The sequence below is a fragment of the Oreochromis aureus genome, linkage group 4, assembly GCF_013358895.1.
Source record: "Oreochromis aureus strain Israel breed Guangdong linkage group 4, ZZ_aureus, whole genome shotgun sequence".
NCBI lineage: Eukaryota > Metazoa > Chordata > Actinopteri > Cichliformes > Cichlidae > Oreochromis > Oreochromis aureus.
This window is the reverse complement of record NC_052945.1, coordinates 12,644,008-12,658,493: the sequence shown is the minus strand read 5'-3', so window position 1 is coordinate 12,658,493 and position 14,486 is coordinate 12,644,008. Positions and strand designations below refer to the sequence as shown.

The 14,486-nt window shown below is 40.1% G+C and overlaps 3 protein-coding genes across 4 annotated transcripts; 2 read left to right on the top strand and 1 right to left on the bottom strand.

Moving 5' to 3' along the window:
- Positions 1 to 944: 944 nt before the first annotated feature.
- Positions 945 to 2,833, bottom strand: LOC116317624 (zinc finger protein 572-like). The gene is made up of 4 exons (XM_031736445.2): positions 2,265 to 2,833; positions 2,098 to 2,170; positions 1,897 to 1,999; positions 945 to 1,697 (listed from the first exon to the last, which is right to left on the bottom strand). The coding sequence occupies exons 1-4, from the start codon at positions 2,558 to 2,560 to the stop codon at positions 1,009 to 1,011; spliced, it is 1,161 nt and encodes a 386-aa protein (XP_031592305.1). The 5' UTR covers positions 2,561 to 2,833; the 3' UTR covers positions 945 to 1,008.
- A 137-nt stretch (positions 2,834 to 2,970) lies between these two features.
- pgls (6-phosphogluconolactonase) lies at positions 2,971 to 6,246 on the top strand. Its single transcript, XM_031736520.2, has 6 exons — positions 2,971 to 3,107; positions 3,456 to 3,744; positions 3,833 to 3,940; positions 4,018 to 4,119; positions 4,809 to 4,949; positions 5,712 to 6,246. Exons 2-6 carry the CDS (start codon positions 3,481 to 3,483, stop codon positions 5,856 to 5,858), a joined length of 762 nt encoding a protein of 253 aa, XP_031592380.1. The 5' UTR covers positions 2,971 to 3,107; positions 3,456 to 3,480; the 3' UTR covers positions 5,859 to 6,246.
- A 133-nt stretch (positions 6,247 to 6,379) lies between these two features.
- Positions 6,380 to 14,002, top strand: colgalt1a (collagen beta(1-O)galactosyltransferase 1a). Of its 2 annotated transcripts, none has more exons than XM_039611409.1 (12): positions 6,380 to 6,777; positions 9,016 to 9,126; positions 9,237 to 9,351; positions 9,895 to 10,029; positions 10,123 to 10,327; positions 10,437 to 10,556; positions 10,722 to 10,798; positions 10,924 to 11,030; positions 11,131 to 11,263; positions 11,340 to 11,467; positions 11,564 to 11,770; positions 12,247 to 14,002. In XM_039611409.1, exons 1-12 carry the CDS (start codon positions 6,554 to 6,556, stop codon positions 12,512 to 12,514), a joined length of 1,830 nt encoding a protein of 609 aa, XP_039467343.1. In that variant the 5' UTR covers positions 6,380 to 6,553; the 3' UTR covers positions 12,515 to 14,002. The 2 variants fall into 2 exon arrangements, with proteins under 2 accessions (XP_039467343.1, XP_031592411.1); XM_031736551.2 differs by having other exon boundaries at positions 9,234 to 9,351.
- Positions 14,003 to 14,486: the final 484 nt, after the last annotated feature.

The following is a 14,486-nucleotide window of genomic DNA, read 5'->3' as shown; positions in this document are numbered from 1 at the left end:
GATAGCAATGTTTCCTAACAGCAAGAAGGACTTAGATGAGGATCCACCAGTCAGAAAATAAATCTTTTGTGTGGAGTTTGCATGTTCTTCCTGTGCTTCTCTGGTCTCCGAGTACTCTGGCTTCCTCCCACTATTCAGAGACATGCATGGGTGACCTTAATGGTCATCGTTTTGAATGTGTGCATGAACAGGTTTCTAGCCCCTTGTTAACCTTGCAAAAGAGTGTCAACCTGTCAAGGGAGTGCCCCATCTTTTGCAATTGGGATAAGCTCCAGTCTCTTTGTAACCTTCAAGTGGATAAACAGAAATTAAATAATCTGTGGATAAAAATATTGGTATGTGTACGATAGTTCCATTCATCAATTTTCTTAACCTCTTGTCCAGCCAAGGGTCATAGAGGTCTCTATTCCAGCTAAGACAGGGCAATAGGTGTGGACAGCTGACCAGTCCATCACAGTAAGAGCTACCAGAGAGTTAGTCAGTCACCACAGACTCACATCCGTGCCCTATATGCACATCTTTGAACTGTGGGATAAAGCCGGAGCACCTGGAAACCATCCAGGTACAGGGAGAACACGTAAACTCCACAGGGAAAGGCCCCAGCTATCCAGGAACCTTCTTACTCCGAGTCAACATTGCTAAGCATTTTCTTCACCACATATAGTTATTGTATAGCGTACACATTGTATATATCTGTATAGCTATTTTATTTATCTAAAATAAACATCATATTATGCCCACAATCTCAGATGGGTATGGACAAGTCACAAACTTCTGTTGTGGGTCCGAACCATCTCAAGTAATGCCAGCCAAGGAAAATGCTGTCAAATGCTTTACTCGTGCAACTGTGTAACTTAGAGTAAAAAAATTTTTAAAAACCACACACACACAGTAAATGCATCCAAAATATTAAACCATTTGAAAAGCAAGCATCAAAAACTCAATCCTGGAACAAATATAACTTTATTTTCCAGAACAAAAATACAGATGTTACATATGATTGATGTCTTAAGAGTTTCCATTTACAAATGTCCCACTAAATGTTGGTGCACTGGAGTCACTACCATATACGTTTGAAGTAGGATCAAGATGTACTGCGAGGTGTTTTTTCAGATTGCAGTTCTTTGTAAAGCCTTTGCCACATTTGATACAAACAAAGGGTTTTTCTCCAGTGTGTGTACGCTGATGCATATCGAGTGTGCATTTCTGAATAAAGCCCTTTCCACAAACAGGACAACGATACGGCTTCTCCCCAGTGTGTGTACGCTGATGTGTATACAGGTGTCCTTTTTGTGCGTATCGCTTTCCACATAGTGTGCATCTGAACGGCTTCTCCCCAGTATGGCTTCTCTGGTGTATTTCAAGCTGACTAAAGCATCTGAAGCTCTTGCCACACTGCAAGCAGCCAAACCTCTTAGTGGTTGAGTTCCTCAAGTTATGAAGCTTCATATTCCTGAGCACACTTAAGCTTTGGGAGGTTATATTTTGAGCCAAGCTTTTCCCAACTTCTAGGGTTGTGTCGGCAGGTGTAAGCTGTGGGTTCCAGTGCGTTTCCCTCCTCGCTGTTTCGCTGAGAGATGACAGGGAGCTTAGAGGCACAAAGCTATCAGTAAACAGTGGCTGCTGGTGGTCTGCAATGTGTTTGGGACGCTGCATCACATTTGGAGCCTTCTGGGTGTCTATGACTGTTTCTCTTCCTGTTGAAAGCAGACGTACAAGTTAAAATTCAGATTTTCTTTTTGTAGAAATGACCTTGATGATGGCAGGTTTAACAGTTATGACAATTTAGTACAACTATGATGAGCAGAAAAGTCAAATCCAGCATGGTTACTGAAAGTCCTCATGAATTTCACATACAGCTGTGCAACCCGACATAATAAGCAAATTTATAGTCACTGTTTTCAGCTGTCCTGTCTTGTTGAGTGTTTCCATTGTCCACCTCACATGGCTCCTCTTTCACCACTACCAGTTCTGGGTGCTCTTTGGGTTGGTTTGGAAGCTGATAAGAAAGGGAAAAAAGGCATTGGTCACAAATGTCAGCCACACAGCAATCAGCTATGATAACAAGAAATAAATGGCTGGTTATTGCAGACTTACTTCTGTTGCAGCATACTCTTCAGCTTGATGCAAACTGCCAGTCTCAGAAGAAAAACTTTCCCACGGGCTTTCACTAGGATGCAAAACACTGAGATTAAACACACCAAGCAAGGAGAACACAGCAAACAGCTACATTCCATAATATACACACAAAGCAACATACCTACCTTTTAATTTCAAGCCTTGTCCTTTCAGTCTCCAGTACTCCGTTTTCTAAACCGTCCCTTGCAACTAAGCTCACTTCTGTCGCATCCTGCCTGCCCCCCTGTGCCATATAAAGCAGCTTCTCCATCAGCTGCAGTTTCTCTGTAAGCGAGGCGATTTCGTTGCGCCCGCGAGTTATCTCGATCTTGAGCATCTTTGACTCGATTTCAACCAGTTTGCTTATTTCCATTACAGCTGTTTTGGATAACGCATCCATGATGGAGACGAGCTGTGTCTGGAAAGAGAAGACTGTCGACATGATTTCTGTTTGTTTTGTTTTGGCTTTCCTGTCACTGTCCAGCAGTTGCACGCGAACGACCTGACGCTGTCACGGGGTCTTAATGGCCACAGCAAAAGTGTTATTGAAATGTAATGCAGGAGAAGAGCTGCATGTGCATGCCTTCGAGGTGCGCGTGAGTGTCGCTCCAAAACTCGAGTGGGGCTGAAGTGGGTTCAGTGTTTCCATCTGTCGGCTGGGAGGAAACATCGCAATTACACACAAAACTTTAAAATCAGAGCTAATGTTGACAAAGAATCCTGTTTTGACACCACGGATGATTGTTGGTCTGTAAAAGTTACCACAGCTTGAGCGGTGATTTGCTCATTGCAACCTACGTTTACTTTTTAACGCCTTTGACGTCGTGGTTGTTGTTCGGGACTACGCTAACCAGAATGCAGCGCGGTATCAATTGGAATGTGATTGGTGGGTGAAAACTCGCTTCAGGAAGCAGTGTGGTGAATTACATTTGCCCATTTGCCAACTGAAAATCCTCACGATAATCTGCCTCAGAGATTCCAACTACAAGGTAAATGAATATCACTATGAGGGAACTTGTAGAGGTAAAGGTTGCCCTGCGAGGCTGGTTGGTTTAAGATGCGAAGAAGTCATCGATGCTTTGTTGCTCTTGCGTTAACCTGTTGTGGTTAATGGCTTTCTTTTTCTTTTTGTTTTGGAGTGGTCTAATCATAAGACAAGCCAATTAAGTTTGGTCAAAGTAGTGCAAAAATAACAGCTTCACAACAGTGTAAAATTAAAAATAAATTAAATTAAACGATTGAGTAAATCACATTTACAGAGATAGCATGATGACTTGCAAAACTGTTTGGTAACTGACTTCCTTATATGTTGTTCACTTTTCTTCTCTCTTACTTAGTCAGTCCTTCTCACAGAGTGTTGTCATGGCTGGAAGGAGAGTCCTGGTCTTCCCCTCATCAGCAGAGCTCGGTCCAGTCCTGGCCCAGCTGGTGACTTCACGGGCTGAGAAGGCCATCAGCTCTCATGGCAGGTTCACTCTGGGACTCTCTGGGGGAAGCCTTGTGTCCATGCTTAGCAAAGAGCTGCTTGCCCTGTCAGAGCTGGACTGCAGCAAGTGGTTGGTCGGTTTCTGCGACGAGCGCCTGGTTTCCTTTGACGATCCAGAGAGCACCTACGGGCTGTACAAGGTTTCTTTTAATTGGTGTTTATGTTAACATAAATGTATGTTGCTCTGTTACAGTTGGATAAACTGCAGACCTTTTCATCTTTTTGCAGAGTCAGTTATTTTCCAAGATCAACATCCCCGAAAGTGGGATCTTGACGATCGACTGTTCTCTGCCAGTAAACGAGTGCGCTGAGGATTACACGCGTAAACTGAAAGAGGTATGCAGCAATCACAGGCTTTTCGATTTTAGTGTCTGCAGAATTTTCACATCATTATTTTTGCTGCTAAAACACAGGTCTTCCCAGATGATAACTTCCCTGTGTTTGACCTATTGCTGTTGGGAATGGGGCCTGATGGACACACCTGTTCTCTTTTCCCAGACCACCCCCTTCTGGAGGTGAGGGGCTCTATTCTAATGAACAGTTGTCTTCTACAATAGATCTATGTTGAATTCTTATGAAAAAGAATGAGCGCAGATACAAAATTACTGCTTTGTTAGGAAGGAATCATTTATAGTTCATTCAAAATATATGTTTTATTTTGTAACACAATATGTCATTGTGATCCTAAAAACAAAGTTCCATGCTCTTAAAATGCATTTTGGGCATTCTTCAAATCTAAATATTATCTCTCCATTATTTTGTATAAAAGGCATATCAAGCACATTTGACTGAACTCTGGCACAGCATTTGTGGAAGAATGTCTGAGTTTGCTTTTGGATGTGGTTTCCTAATTAGCTACTCTGAGAAAACAATGTCTTCTCCCTGCAGTTTTCCAGTCAGTCTCTCGACGATGCATGGATAATCACTGGGTTTTATGACAGCGCAGTTTGGATTTTATGGTCTTCCTAGTTATCCTTGTTAGAAGTGTGAAAAAGATCTGTCTCGTGTTACATTATCCAGTTTCCCAGACATGTATTAAGCTTAGTGTTCCAACTCCAGTGGGAAAAAAAGCTTTTTAGCTTAATCCATGTCTGAGAAACTGAGCCTTCATGTTTGCTAGTTTAAAATTGTAAGCTTTTGGTTCTCATATTGTCACTTTTGGTGGAATGATTAGTTATTGCCTTTGGATGCACCCCATATTCAGGAAACCAAGAAGATTGTGGCTCCTATCAGTGACTCTCCCAAACCACCGCCACAGCGTGTAACTATGACTTTCCCAGTGGTGAACTCTGCACGTTGTGTGGCTTTTATATCAACAGGAGGAAGCAAAGCACCCGTTTTGAAGGTAACACTTAGGGGCGTCTGCTGAACATACACATCTCAAATTCTGAATCTTAACACCCTACTATTTCCATAAAGCAATAAATAAACTTTGACACTGATGAGACAAAAATGAGATGCACCAAGAAAAAAGGGTCATTTGGTTAGGTCATGTGACTCAATATTTATAGTTGAAAGGAGGACTGGGGCCAGAAGAAACACTGATGGGACTAAATAAGCCAAAGATGTGAATTTGAGCAGTTAACTGTACAGTTAACTGTACATTTTTATACAGTTAACTAAAACTAGATGTGAAAACGAGACTTTTCAAAACATCTGAAACAACTTTTTGCAAACTTTAAAACTAACAAATTAAATAAAAATATAGAGGCAAGTTTTTAGTGTTTGTTAGTTTAGTAAACATTTGATTACAACTTGTTGATGAGGCTCTGATTATCATGTTTATTGAGACTCTGGATGTTTTCAAAAAGTTGTGTGTTTTTGTTGACATATCCCCTACAATATACTATCCATAAAATAATAATTTAAAAGTTAACCCTGAAACTAATAAAAACTAAACTAAACTATTTTCAAAGAATAAAAAATGAACTGAAATAGAAAAAATCTGAAAATTAACTGAAACTAAACTGAATTTAAAAACAAAAAGTCAAAATGAAATAAAAATTTAAAAAACTAATTAGAAAACACTAAACTGTAATAACTTCATGTTTCTTAGTTTTGTGTTTGTGCTAGTGTAACAAATTAATTTTTCTCTTTTTATCTGCAGGAAGTGTTGGAGGATGGAGAAGCTTCACCGTTTCCAGCAGCACGAGTTGTCCCAACTAAGGGCGAGCTGTTCTGGCTTGTTGATGAACCAGCAGCTGCCTCTTTAACTATCCAGGTAGAGAGGCTAGGCTCAGGAGCCAAGCTGTAGATCTGCCTGACCAATAAATGCAGGAATTCAGCATTATGTTAAGAGCTTAATGAAGAGTCTGGAAAATAGTGCAGGACATTCCTTAATAAGTAAAATGTTTGTGTGTGTGTGTGTGTGTGTGTGTGTGTGTGTGTGTGTGTGTGTGTGTGTGTGTGTGTGTGTGTGTGTGTGTGTGTGTATGACTGTGGGGGTAGTGTCAAGGTACCTTTATTAAACTTTAACCTCTTCTTCATGTATTTTGCTAATGATTCATGTGTGTAACAGTGCACGTTCAGACACTAGAAACTCCATTCAGTTGTTCAGCAGTATATTCAGCTGTGATGTGGTGAACATTGCAATGGGTATACAGAATACAATTCTGATTAAAAGACACACAGGTTAACTTCTATATTTAAAAATATCTTTTTTTCTTTTCTTTCTTTTTTTTTAAAGAAAAATCCATTCATTCGAATTGTGCATTTGCCCTCGGTGTTTCCTGTGCTGCAGGGCCTGTATTAGTCCACCCCCTTTAACATCCAAACAGATCCCACCCCTTTAGAGATTAACCTCGCACTGCTTTTATATCAGGGACTGTAGCACAGACTTTCCCTATCTGTGATGACTGCAGAAAGTGAAGAGACAGTTTTCTATAGCCCCCGACGAGCCACAGTCCACTTATAAATTACCGTTATTCTATTCCATAATTTGCTATCGCGATGCCCAGGCTCGCCGGCCTCGCCGACGCCCTGCTCCTCCTGCTCCTGTCCTGCTGCAGTCCTGTCCGGGGATATTTTGCGGAGGAGCGCTGGAACCCCGAATCTTCACTCCTTGCACCCCGCGTTCTTCTTGCCCTCATTTGCAGAAACTCCGAGCACTCATTGCCGTATTTCCTGGGTACTATTGAGCGCCTCAACTACCCGAAGGACCGTATGGCACTATGGTAAGTTGTTACTGGGAAATTTAGATGTTGCAGGCTGTTAGGCAGTAAAAAGTGAAAGTAATTCTTGTTTTTGCCACAGGTTTCTTACAGAAAAATAAGTACCGAAGGATACTTTTCTGATCGATTAGATGAATTACAGGAAAGGAAAAGAAAGGGGGTGGACGCGTAGAGATTGTCGGGGGTAACAAAATGGCTTTGGAAATAAGCCAAGTGTTGCGCAGAGATCATTCCGTCTTTGAAAAACCAGCAAAAGAAAATATGAAAAACTCAACAAGCATAATTACAAGAACGAACAAATGCATGAGTACAAACCAAGAATATAAAAAGAAATAGGCAATATTTTTTAGTCATGGTAGGGGACAAAAGTATGCACATCTGCTTATCGGGACAGTCGTGCATTGTATTGATCTGTATACGTGGATGGGAGTGAACGACGGCTTTGACCACGAGGGGAGCTGTGTGATGTGTGTGATCTAAGATACAAACTCTGACACAGTGAATCTGCTCTACAAGCATACCGATGGTTGATACATTAACAATAAACGCAAAACAAATGTCTGCCATATGCAACTGAGATTGGATTAGCATCATGAAAATTACCTGTAGTTAGTAAGAGTCACCTCCATCGCGAAATTTTACATCTCAGGAGAAAGAGGACAAGTGAGGTCAAACCAGCACATTATAGCTATCAAATCCCATAACCTCAGGGTTTAAAGTTTCACGTTTTTCTTTTAATTTATAAGATATCTCCAGCTTTAAGCTTATTCTGGTCTTCATGTACCAAAGCCCATATCTTCCCCTCTTCCTGACTGGAAATTAAACAGGGATATGGAGGCTTAAACTCAGTTCTCTCATGCAGTCTTGATGGTTCATTAAACATGTTTATGTAGACCACATTTTAGACCTAACATCTTTGCACCCTCTCCAGAAATTATGACTTCCCAAGCTCCTTAGTCATCTGTCAGTCAAGTAAGTGAAGGAAAGCTGTTTTTCACCCTATACTTAATCAACATGCTTGAACAGCCCACCTGCACTTATATCCTCAAGCAGTTTGAATGAGTACCTGGTGGGCTCGGAGAGGCGTGGTCTTCATTCGCTATCTTGATGAGCAAGTTTCACCTTGTGCAGGACTTTTACATAAGACTGTCTTAAATTCCTTTTTTTGTTTGGTAGTTTGAAAGTCTTGTGTAAATACGTTGGCGGTAAGGACAGTGTTGTTTGACACACATTAAATTACATCTGGAAAAACCAAACAACTGTGTGATCTTATAAACACTATACGCTGCACACATTTTGCAGCTGTAATTGAAATCTTTGGTGTCTTATGCCAGCATTCCTACACCGCTACAGAAATAATAGCTGATGTGGAAGTGGCACACCGCTCCTAAATGTATGTTTACAGTACAAAAGCGACATAGGTCTAAACAGTGTTCTTTAATAAGCACTTATTTTATCTGAGCACAAAAGGGAAAAACTTTGTTTGTCGGAAATGGGAAGGACAGACAGCTGGAGTGACTGAAAAAAAGTGTTTTAGCAAGGAGCTGCAGTGTTTACACAGATCCATGGGGAATTTTCATGAAAATCTGTGCAAACCCAGGGCCAGAATACAAGCACAGCTGGCTGTAGAGCAGGTGTCTGGGAGCAGCAAACCATGTTGGCCTACATGGCCAAGAAATGAATCCTGCGGGTATTGGGTTATTCTGGACTATCATTTCTAGGCTTTTCATCCTCGTGTAGAATTAGATCAAACATGCAGGCAGTCTAACTTGGGTTCATTTGCCTCATGCATAGCCTAAGTCACTTTAAACAATTTCCTTCTCTGTCTGTTGCAAACAGAGGTTTCACTTCTGTAAAGTAGTTTCCGTACTGTTATCGTTTTTTCACGTTTCCTTTATACATAACTTGTCGATGCTGACCTAAAGTTTTTTGTTTTGTTTTGTTTTTTTTACAGGGGTGTTTTTATTACTGTGTTTTTCTGAAGCTGGTGTCCTTTACACTTGTGTCACTTCCCACAGCTTGTACATAATGCATTTACAAAAAGTGAACACAGGGCTATTGTTATTTGAACCTTGGTTTTGTCTTTCACTCATGCCTCAACTAGAACTCAGTTTGGCACTGCTGGCTATAGTCAACCACTGTTACAATTTTCTTCTCGTTGTTACAGTTTTCCTCCTTTTACCTAGGTTCTTGATGAATGCACTTAATTCTGATAATTTACATTTTTTTCTGTATTGACAGGGTAGCAACCGATCATAATGAGGACAACACCACAGCCATTCTGCGTGACTGGCTTGTAAAAGTACAGAAGCTCTACCATTATGTAGAGTGGAGGCCAAAAGAGGAGCCCAGGTTTGTTATTTTAAAGATGGAATTGTATAGTGCTCAAATAGCTCACAGGAAATTAAGTCAGACAAAACATGACATCAGTTTAATTAACACTGAAATATTTTGCGTAGAAGTTATGAAGATGAGGAAGGTCCAAAGGACTGGATAGATCCTCGTTATGAGCATGTTATGAAGCTTCGGCAAGCAGCGCTGGAGTCTGCCCGTGAGATGTGGGCAGACTACTTTATGGTAGGTAAACAAAACTACTCTTTACAGTTACAAAAGGAAGCAGAATTACACTCAAAATGTTGATTATAAACACTGGGCCACACTATTTTTAACGTTCAGTAATAAAAGCTGAAGAAAAAGTACAGAATTGGGCCCAAAATGCCACCACAACTGTAATTTAAGAGGGAGACAGACTGTTAAAACTTTTCCCAGTTATGTTCTGTTTCTTATGGTTAAAGTTCATCTTTCAGTCTAGTTCATCTGGACACTTAAATCTAAAATGCACATTTCTATTTGTATTCCCCAGCCTGGCGCACATTGTCTTGTTTCAGCAGGGTATAATTTTGAAGTGAAGTCTATCCAAAATTGCAATAATTTTGTGCTTTTAATCTTACATCTAAACTTTCTCTCTTAAAAACAGAATTGTAGTATATACACTGCTGGTCAGAGATCACTCAGTTTTAGTTGCCCCATTTATCCTTCGTGAGCTGTTCAGCATTTCTTCTCAAGAAGTTTGTGTACAGTGTGCTATGTATACACTAACCGTTTTTCCTCCTTGTGCAGCTGGCAGATTGTGACAACCTCCTTACCAATTCAAATGTGCTCCGGGGGCTGATGAAACAGAATAAGACTATCATCGCTCCGATGCTTGAATCTCGTGCAGCCTACTCAAATTTTTGGTGTGGAATGACTTCCCAGGTACTGTTATGATCACTGAGAAAACCCCTTTGTGTATGTCAGAAAGTTTCAAAAATCTCTGTAATAAACAGCCTAACAACTCTCATTCTCCAGGGTTATTATAAGAGGACGCCTGCCTACATACCCGTTAGGAAGCAGATACGAAAGGGCTGTTTTGCCGTTCCTATGGTACACTCCACGTTCCTAATAGACCTCAGGAAAGAGGCCTCCAGGCAGCTAGCCTTTCACCCGCCACACCCAGAATACAGCTGGGCATTTGATGACATTATTGTGTTTGCTTACTCTGCTAGGATGGCAGGTATTTTGATATTATCCAACTTAAAGTCTAATTATTTGGGTGTAACCCTTTTTTTTATCATAAATAATGTAGCTTCAGATTAAGTTGTCCTATTCTGTGTTCTCTACAGAGGTTCAAATGTTTGTATGTAACAAGGAGACCTATGGATACTTTCCTGTGCCACTACGTTCCCACAACACTTTGCAAGATGAAGTTGACAGCTTCTTACACACCGTGTTGGAAGTTAATGGTGAGTGGCTGAGAGCTTTACTTTTGCAACCCCCTCACGCTTTTCCACTGGCTTATTTAAGTCTTAATTCTACTTTCCTCTGCTTCATCTAATGGTAACTTTCAGCATGAGTTTCTAAATATCATTTATACCATTTCTGCATCCATCTTCCCTCTGACTGTGTAGTGCGAAATGCCCCAGTGATGCCATCCAAATACATAAGTGTTCCTAGAAAACAACCTGACAAAATGGGCTTTGATGAGGTAAGGAGTGATGTGAAGATGGAATCTGCAAAAATGGCCAACTTTCTGTTTCTGTGCTGAAATTCTCCGCCTGCTCTTGAAATCTATAATTACATCGATTGATTCCACTGTTTACCTTTGTGTAGGTGTTCATGATAAACTTGCAGAGGCGGACTGACCGCAGAGAACGTATGCTGAGGGCACTGCATGAGCAGGAGATTGCTTGTAAAGTTGTTAATGCCGTGGATGGAAAGTAAGTGATGCTTTCCACTTACTTACTAATTAGTAACTACAACTTACTGGCCCATCTTGATTTTCATTTTGTCACATTTCTACTTCTCTCTCTATTTCAGAGCAATGAATGTCAGTGAAATTCATGCATTGGGCATTCATATGCTTCCTGGATACAGTGACCCTTATCATGGTCGTCCACTAACAAAGGGAGAGCTGGGATGCTTTCTTTCCCACTATAACATCTGGAAAGAGGTAAACCCCTGAAGCCAAGAATTTGAATATTTCTAAACCAGACGGATGTGTGACTTAAAGATTTCTCTGGCCTTAGATTGTGGAACGAAGTCTCGACACATCTTTAGTGATCGAAGATGACCTGCGCTTTGAGGTGTTCTTCAAACGTCGCTTGATGAACTTAATGAGTGAGGTGGAGCGTGAAGGTCTGGATTGGGATCTCATGTATGTTTCTACTTCCTTCATAATATTTTTTGTCATTCCCACTGAGTTTGCAAATTCTTATCAACTCATCTTTCTGTGTTTTTTTTCTTCTTTTAGTTATATTGGTCGAAAGAGAATGCAAGTGGCTCACCCAGAGAAAGCAGTGCCAAATATACACAACTTGGTGGAGGCAGACTATTCATATTGGACACTAGGATATATGATATCATTACAGGGTGCCCAGAAGCTTTTAAAAGCAGAACCACTAAAGAGGATTTTGCCAGTGGATGAGTTTCTTCCTATCATGTACAATAAACACCCTGTGTAAGTGTTAACACCAGCAAACACAAGACTGTACGCACACACACACATATAATATACCATGCATTTCAAACATTTATAGGTAGTCTTAAATCTTTCAGATTTATCTTAAAATGTATTCAGTTTGTATTTTCTCAACAGTCTGTCAACTTATTCCATTATCAGTGGTGGCTCCTTGATTTGAACCTTGACACAATTATGTTTTGTACATTTGGGCACAATCTGAATTCAATTTATGACACACAGACTTGAGTCAGCTTGTAGAGATATTTTAACGAACAGTCATAGAAGTAAAATACACCAGATCTCATCTGATGAGAACCAAAACTGAATCCGTATTAAGATGAGTCTCAGACATAACAAAATACTAAGAAAACTAACACTAAACACTAGAAACAACATTTCTAAAGAGTTTTTCAGTGCACTGCATTTCTATTCAGGAGTCTTATCTTTCTTTCTTGATCTTTCCTACTCTCCAGATCTGATTATATGGAACAGTTTGAAACCAGGGACCTGCTGGCATTTTCCGCAGAGCCTCTCCTTGTGTATCCAACTCACTATACGGGCGACCCAGGATACATCAGTGACACTGAGACCTCCACTGTGTGGGACAATGAAAAAATCCGCACAGACTGGGACAGAGCACGCTCAGGAAAAAGTCATGAGCAGGCTGAGATCAGCACAGAGGCCCAGAACTCAGATGTGCTCCAGTCTCCTTTGGACAGTACAGCACGGGACGAGCTATGAGAGGAAAAATCAAAAAGGTCCATAAAATGCACCGCATTAGTTTTGTAATCATGTTTAATCTTTGATGACGCATCAGAATAGTGATGTGGTATCAAAGAATATAGAGAAGTTTAAATTATCAGAAGTGAAAAGTTAAAAAGGGATCATGCATGTCATGTTTTCTGCTGTCGTCAGCTTGTGGTTTTTACTTTATAAAGGCACTAGACTTGCCATTTGGAATGGCATTTGCAGTTCTCACCTACTCTCTGTCATACAGAAATAACGTGTACTGGTAAAGAACGAAACTGGACTGCTGCATTTCAGTGGTGCTAATTTGAGGTTAGACTGTGTTTTGTAGCCTTGAGAAATTAATGAATTTGGCTACAACAACAACAAATCTGCACCACAGAACAAAATAAAGACGTCTTAAATCAACCTATGCAAAACCTATGTACTTTTGACATTTTGAATCTTTTTGTTTGTTTTTGTTAAATTTTATAACAGTGCTTTTATATAATGTTTTTACTTGGTCATTGGACGGTACAATAGAACCCTGTAGCAAATTTCTATCAAAGTGACAAAATTCAGAACCAAATAATTTAATTTGCAGAAATACTGAAGCGGAATTACCACCAGTACCGTTTGTTGCTGTGTTGTTTAAATTGTGTTTTGTTTTGTCCTGCTTTTTTTTTTTTTAACTCTTATATTAAGAGGTGGTTGCTGGTTCCACCAACCACTTCTTAATACAAATAGAACTGAGACAACCACCAAACACACTGGTGTTTCACCTTGCCCACATCCAAATGCACATCAGCCACTTTATTACCTCTCTCCCACAGATGTGGTGCTGGTACCTGTGCAAGTTCTGCTTTAGTTTCTTTTTAAGAACGACCTCACATTTATGTAGCAGACTTTGAGGTATTTTCCATGTCCATAAAGTTATGGCGCAGAGATGCACCACTGTGGGCTGCATCTATAAATTACCTGTGAAATTTTTGTGGTTGTCCTTCTTTTTGCCACTAATTGTTCTGACTTTGGGCCCATTAGTTTTGTGGCGATGTGAATGCATTTGTCTTTTTTGGCAGAAATTATATGAAACAGGTTTTAGATTAAGCACCAGCGCTGCATCGGTGGAAAAGAGCTGTATTGCTGTTCCATCTCAGATCAGTTCAGTGTGAATGTTGAGCATTTTGATTGTGGTAGACTTTATGAATTGTCATTACATAAGATAAAAGTAGATCATCATATTTCTCACAGTATATTTATTGTGCCGTGGTTTCCCTCATCACATACACAGATCTCTGATGAAGCCAGTTTCTGTTGAGTACTGATGGGAGTTATTCACTCACTAAGTGTGCACAAAAGTGTTATGGCGCTTGTGCCGACAAAAAATAAAATGTTTTCTTTTTAACAGGTTAAACTTCTGTCATTATATGCTTACTGTTCTGTTGGTGTAACCAGTTTTTTTAGTTAATGTTGACTGTCTAAATACAAATTATGACGTCTGTATATTGTGACTAATGGAAAATTGTGTGTTACTGTGTAGCCTCTGGCATGGTAACATTTTACTGTGAAGTCATTCACACATTGTAGACTGTGACCTGAATGTAGATTTTGCCTTCACCATTTCATTCGTCATAGTCACTGAAAAACACAGAGTACCCAAGCTGCTGATTACATGTAGAATTGAACTTTTTAGCTGATTATTCTTGGCATGTCACGCAGCTGACTTTCTCATTGAGGTTTTTATCACACCTGCAGATGGACCTCATTTTGCAGTATATTTTGGTCTTAATCATGCTGTAGCAAGTTCAACTGCACTGTATCCGGGGTCCAGGACCCCAGTAGATATGATTTAAAAGGGTCCAAATTAGGCTGAATAAGGTAGCTTACATGACAGTGAAATAATGTATATACTCACACTACTGTGTTTAGTATATACTAATTTTTAACCAAGTTGGTTTTAACCAAGATATGTTTTCTGAAGTGTAAT

Bases quoted from the DNA above. Each gene is read 5' to 3' on its own strand.
- LOC116317624 (XM_031736445.2), bottom strand. From the start codon at position 2,560: ATGTCGACAGTCTTCTCTTTCCAGACACAGCTCGTCTCCATCATGGAT. The intron at 2,171-2,264 runs GTAGGTATGTTG...TTTGCATCCTAG, and splicing joins ACAAGGCTTGAAATTAAAAG to TGAAAGCCCGTGGGAAAGTT. The intron at 2,000-2,097 runs GTAAGTCTGCAA...CTTTCTTATCAG, and splicing joins AAGAGTATGCTGCAACAGAA to CTTCCAAACCAACCCAAAGA.
- pgls (XM_031736520.2), top strand. From the start codon at position 3,481: ATGGCTGGAAGGAGAGTCCTGGTCTTCCCCTCATCAGCAGAGCTCGGT. The intron at 4,120-4,808 runs GTGAGGGGCTCT...CCCCATATTCAG, and splicing joins CAGACCACCCCCTTCTGGAG to GAAACCAAGAAGATTGTGGC. The intron at 4,950-5,711 runs GTAACACTTAGG...TTTTATCTGCAG, and splicing joins GCAAAGCACCCGTTTTGAAG to GAAGTGTTGGAGGATGGAGA.
- colgalt1a (XM_031736551.2), top strand. From the start codon at position 6,554: ATGCCCAGGCTCGCCGGCCTCGCCGACGCCCTGCTCCTCCTGCTCCTG. The intron at 6,778-9,015 runs GTAAGTTGTTAC...CTGTATTGACAG, and splicing joins AAGGACCGTATGGCACTATG to GGTAGCAACCGATCATAATG. The intron at 10,799-10,923 runs GTAAGGAGTGAT...ACCTTTGTGTAG, and splicing joins ACAAAATGGGCTTTGATGAG to GTGTTCATGATAAACTTGCA.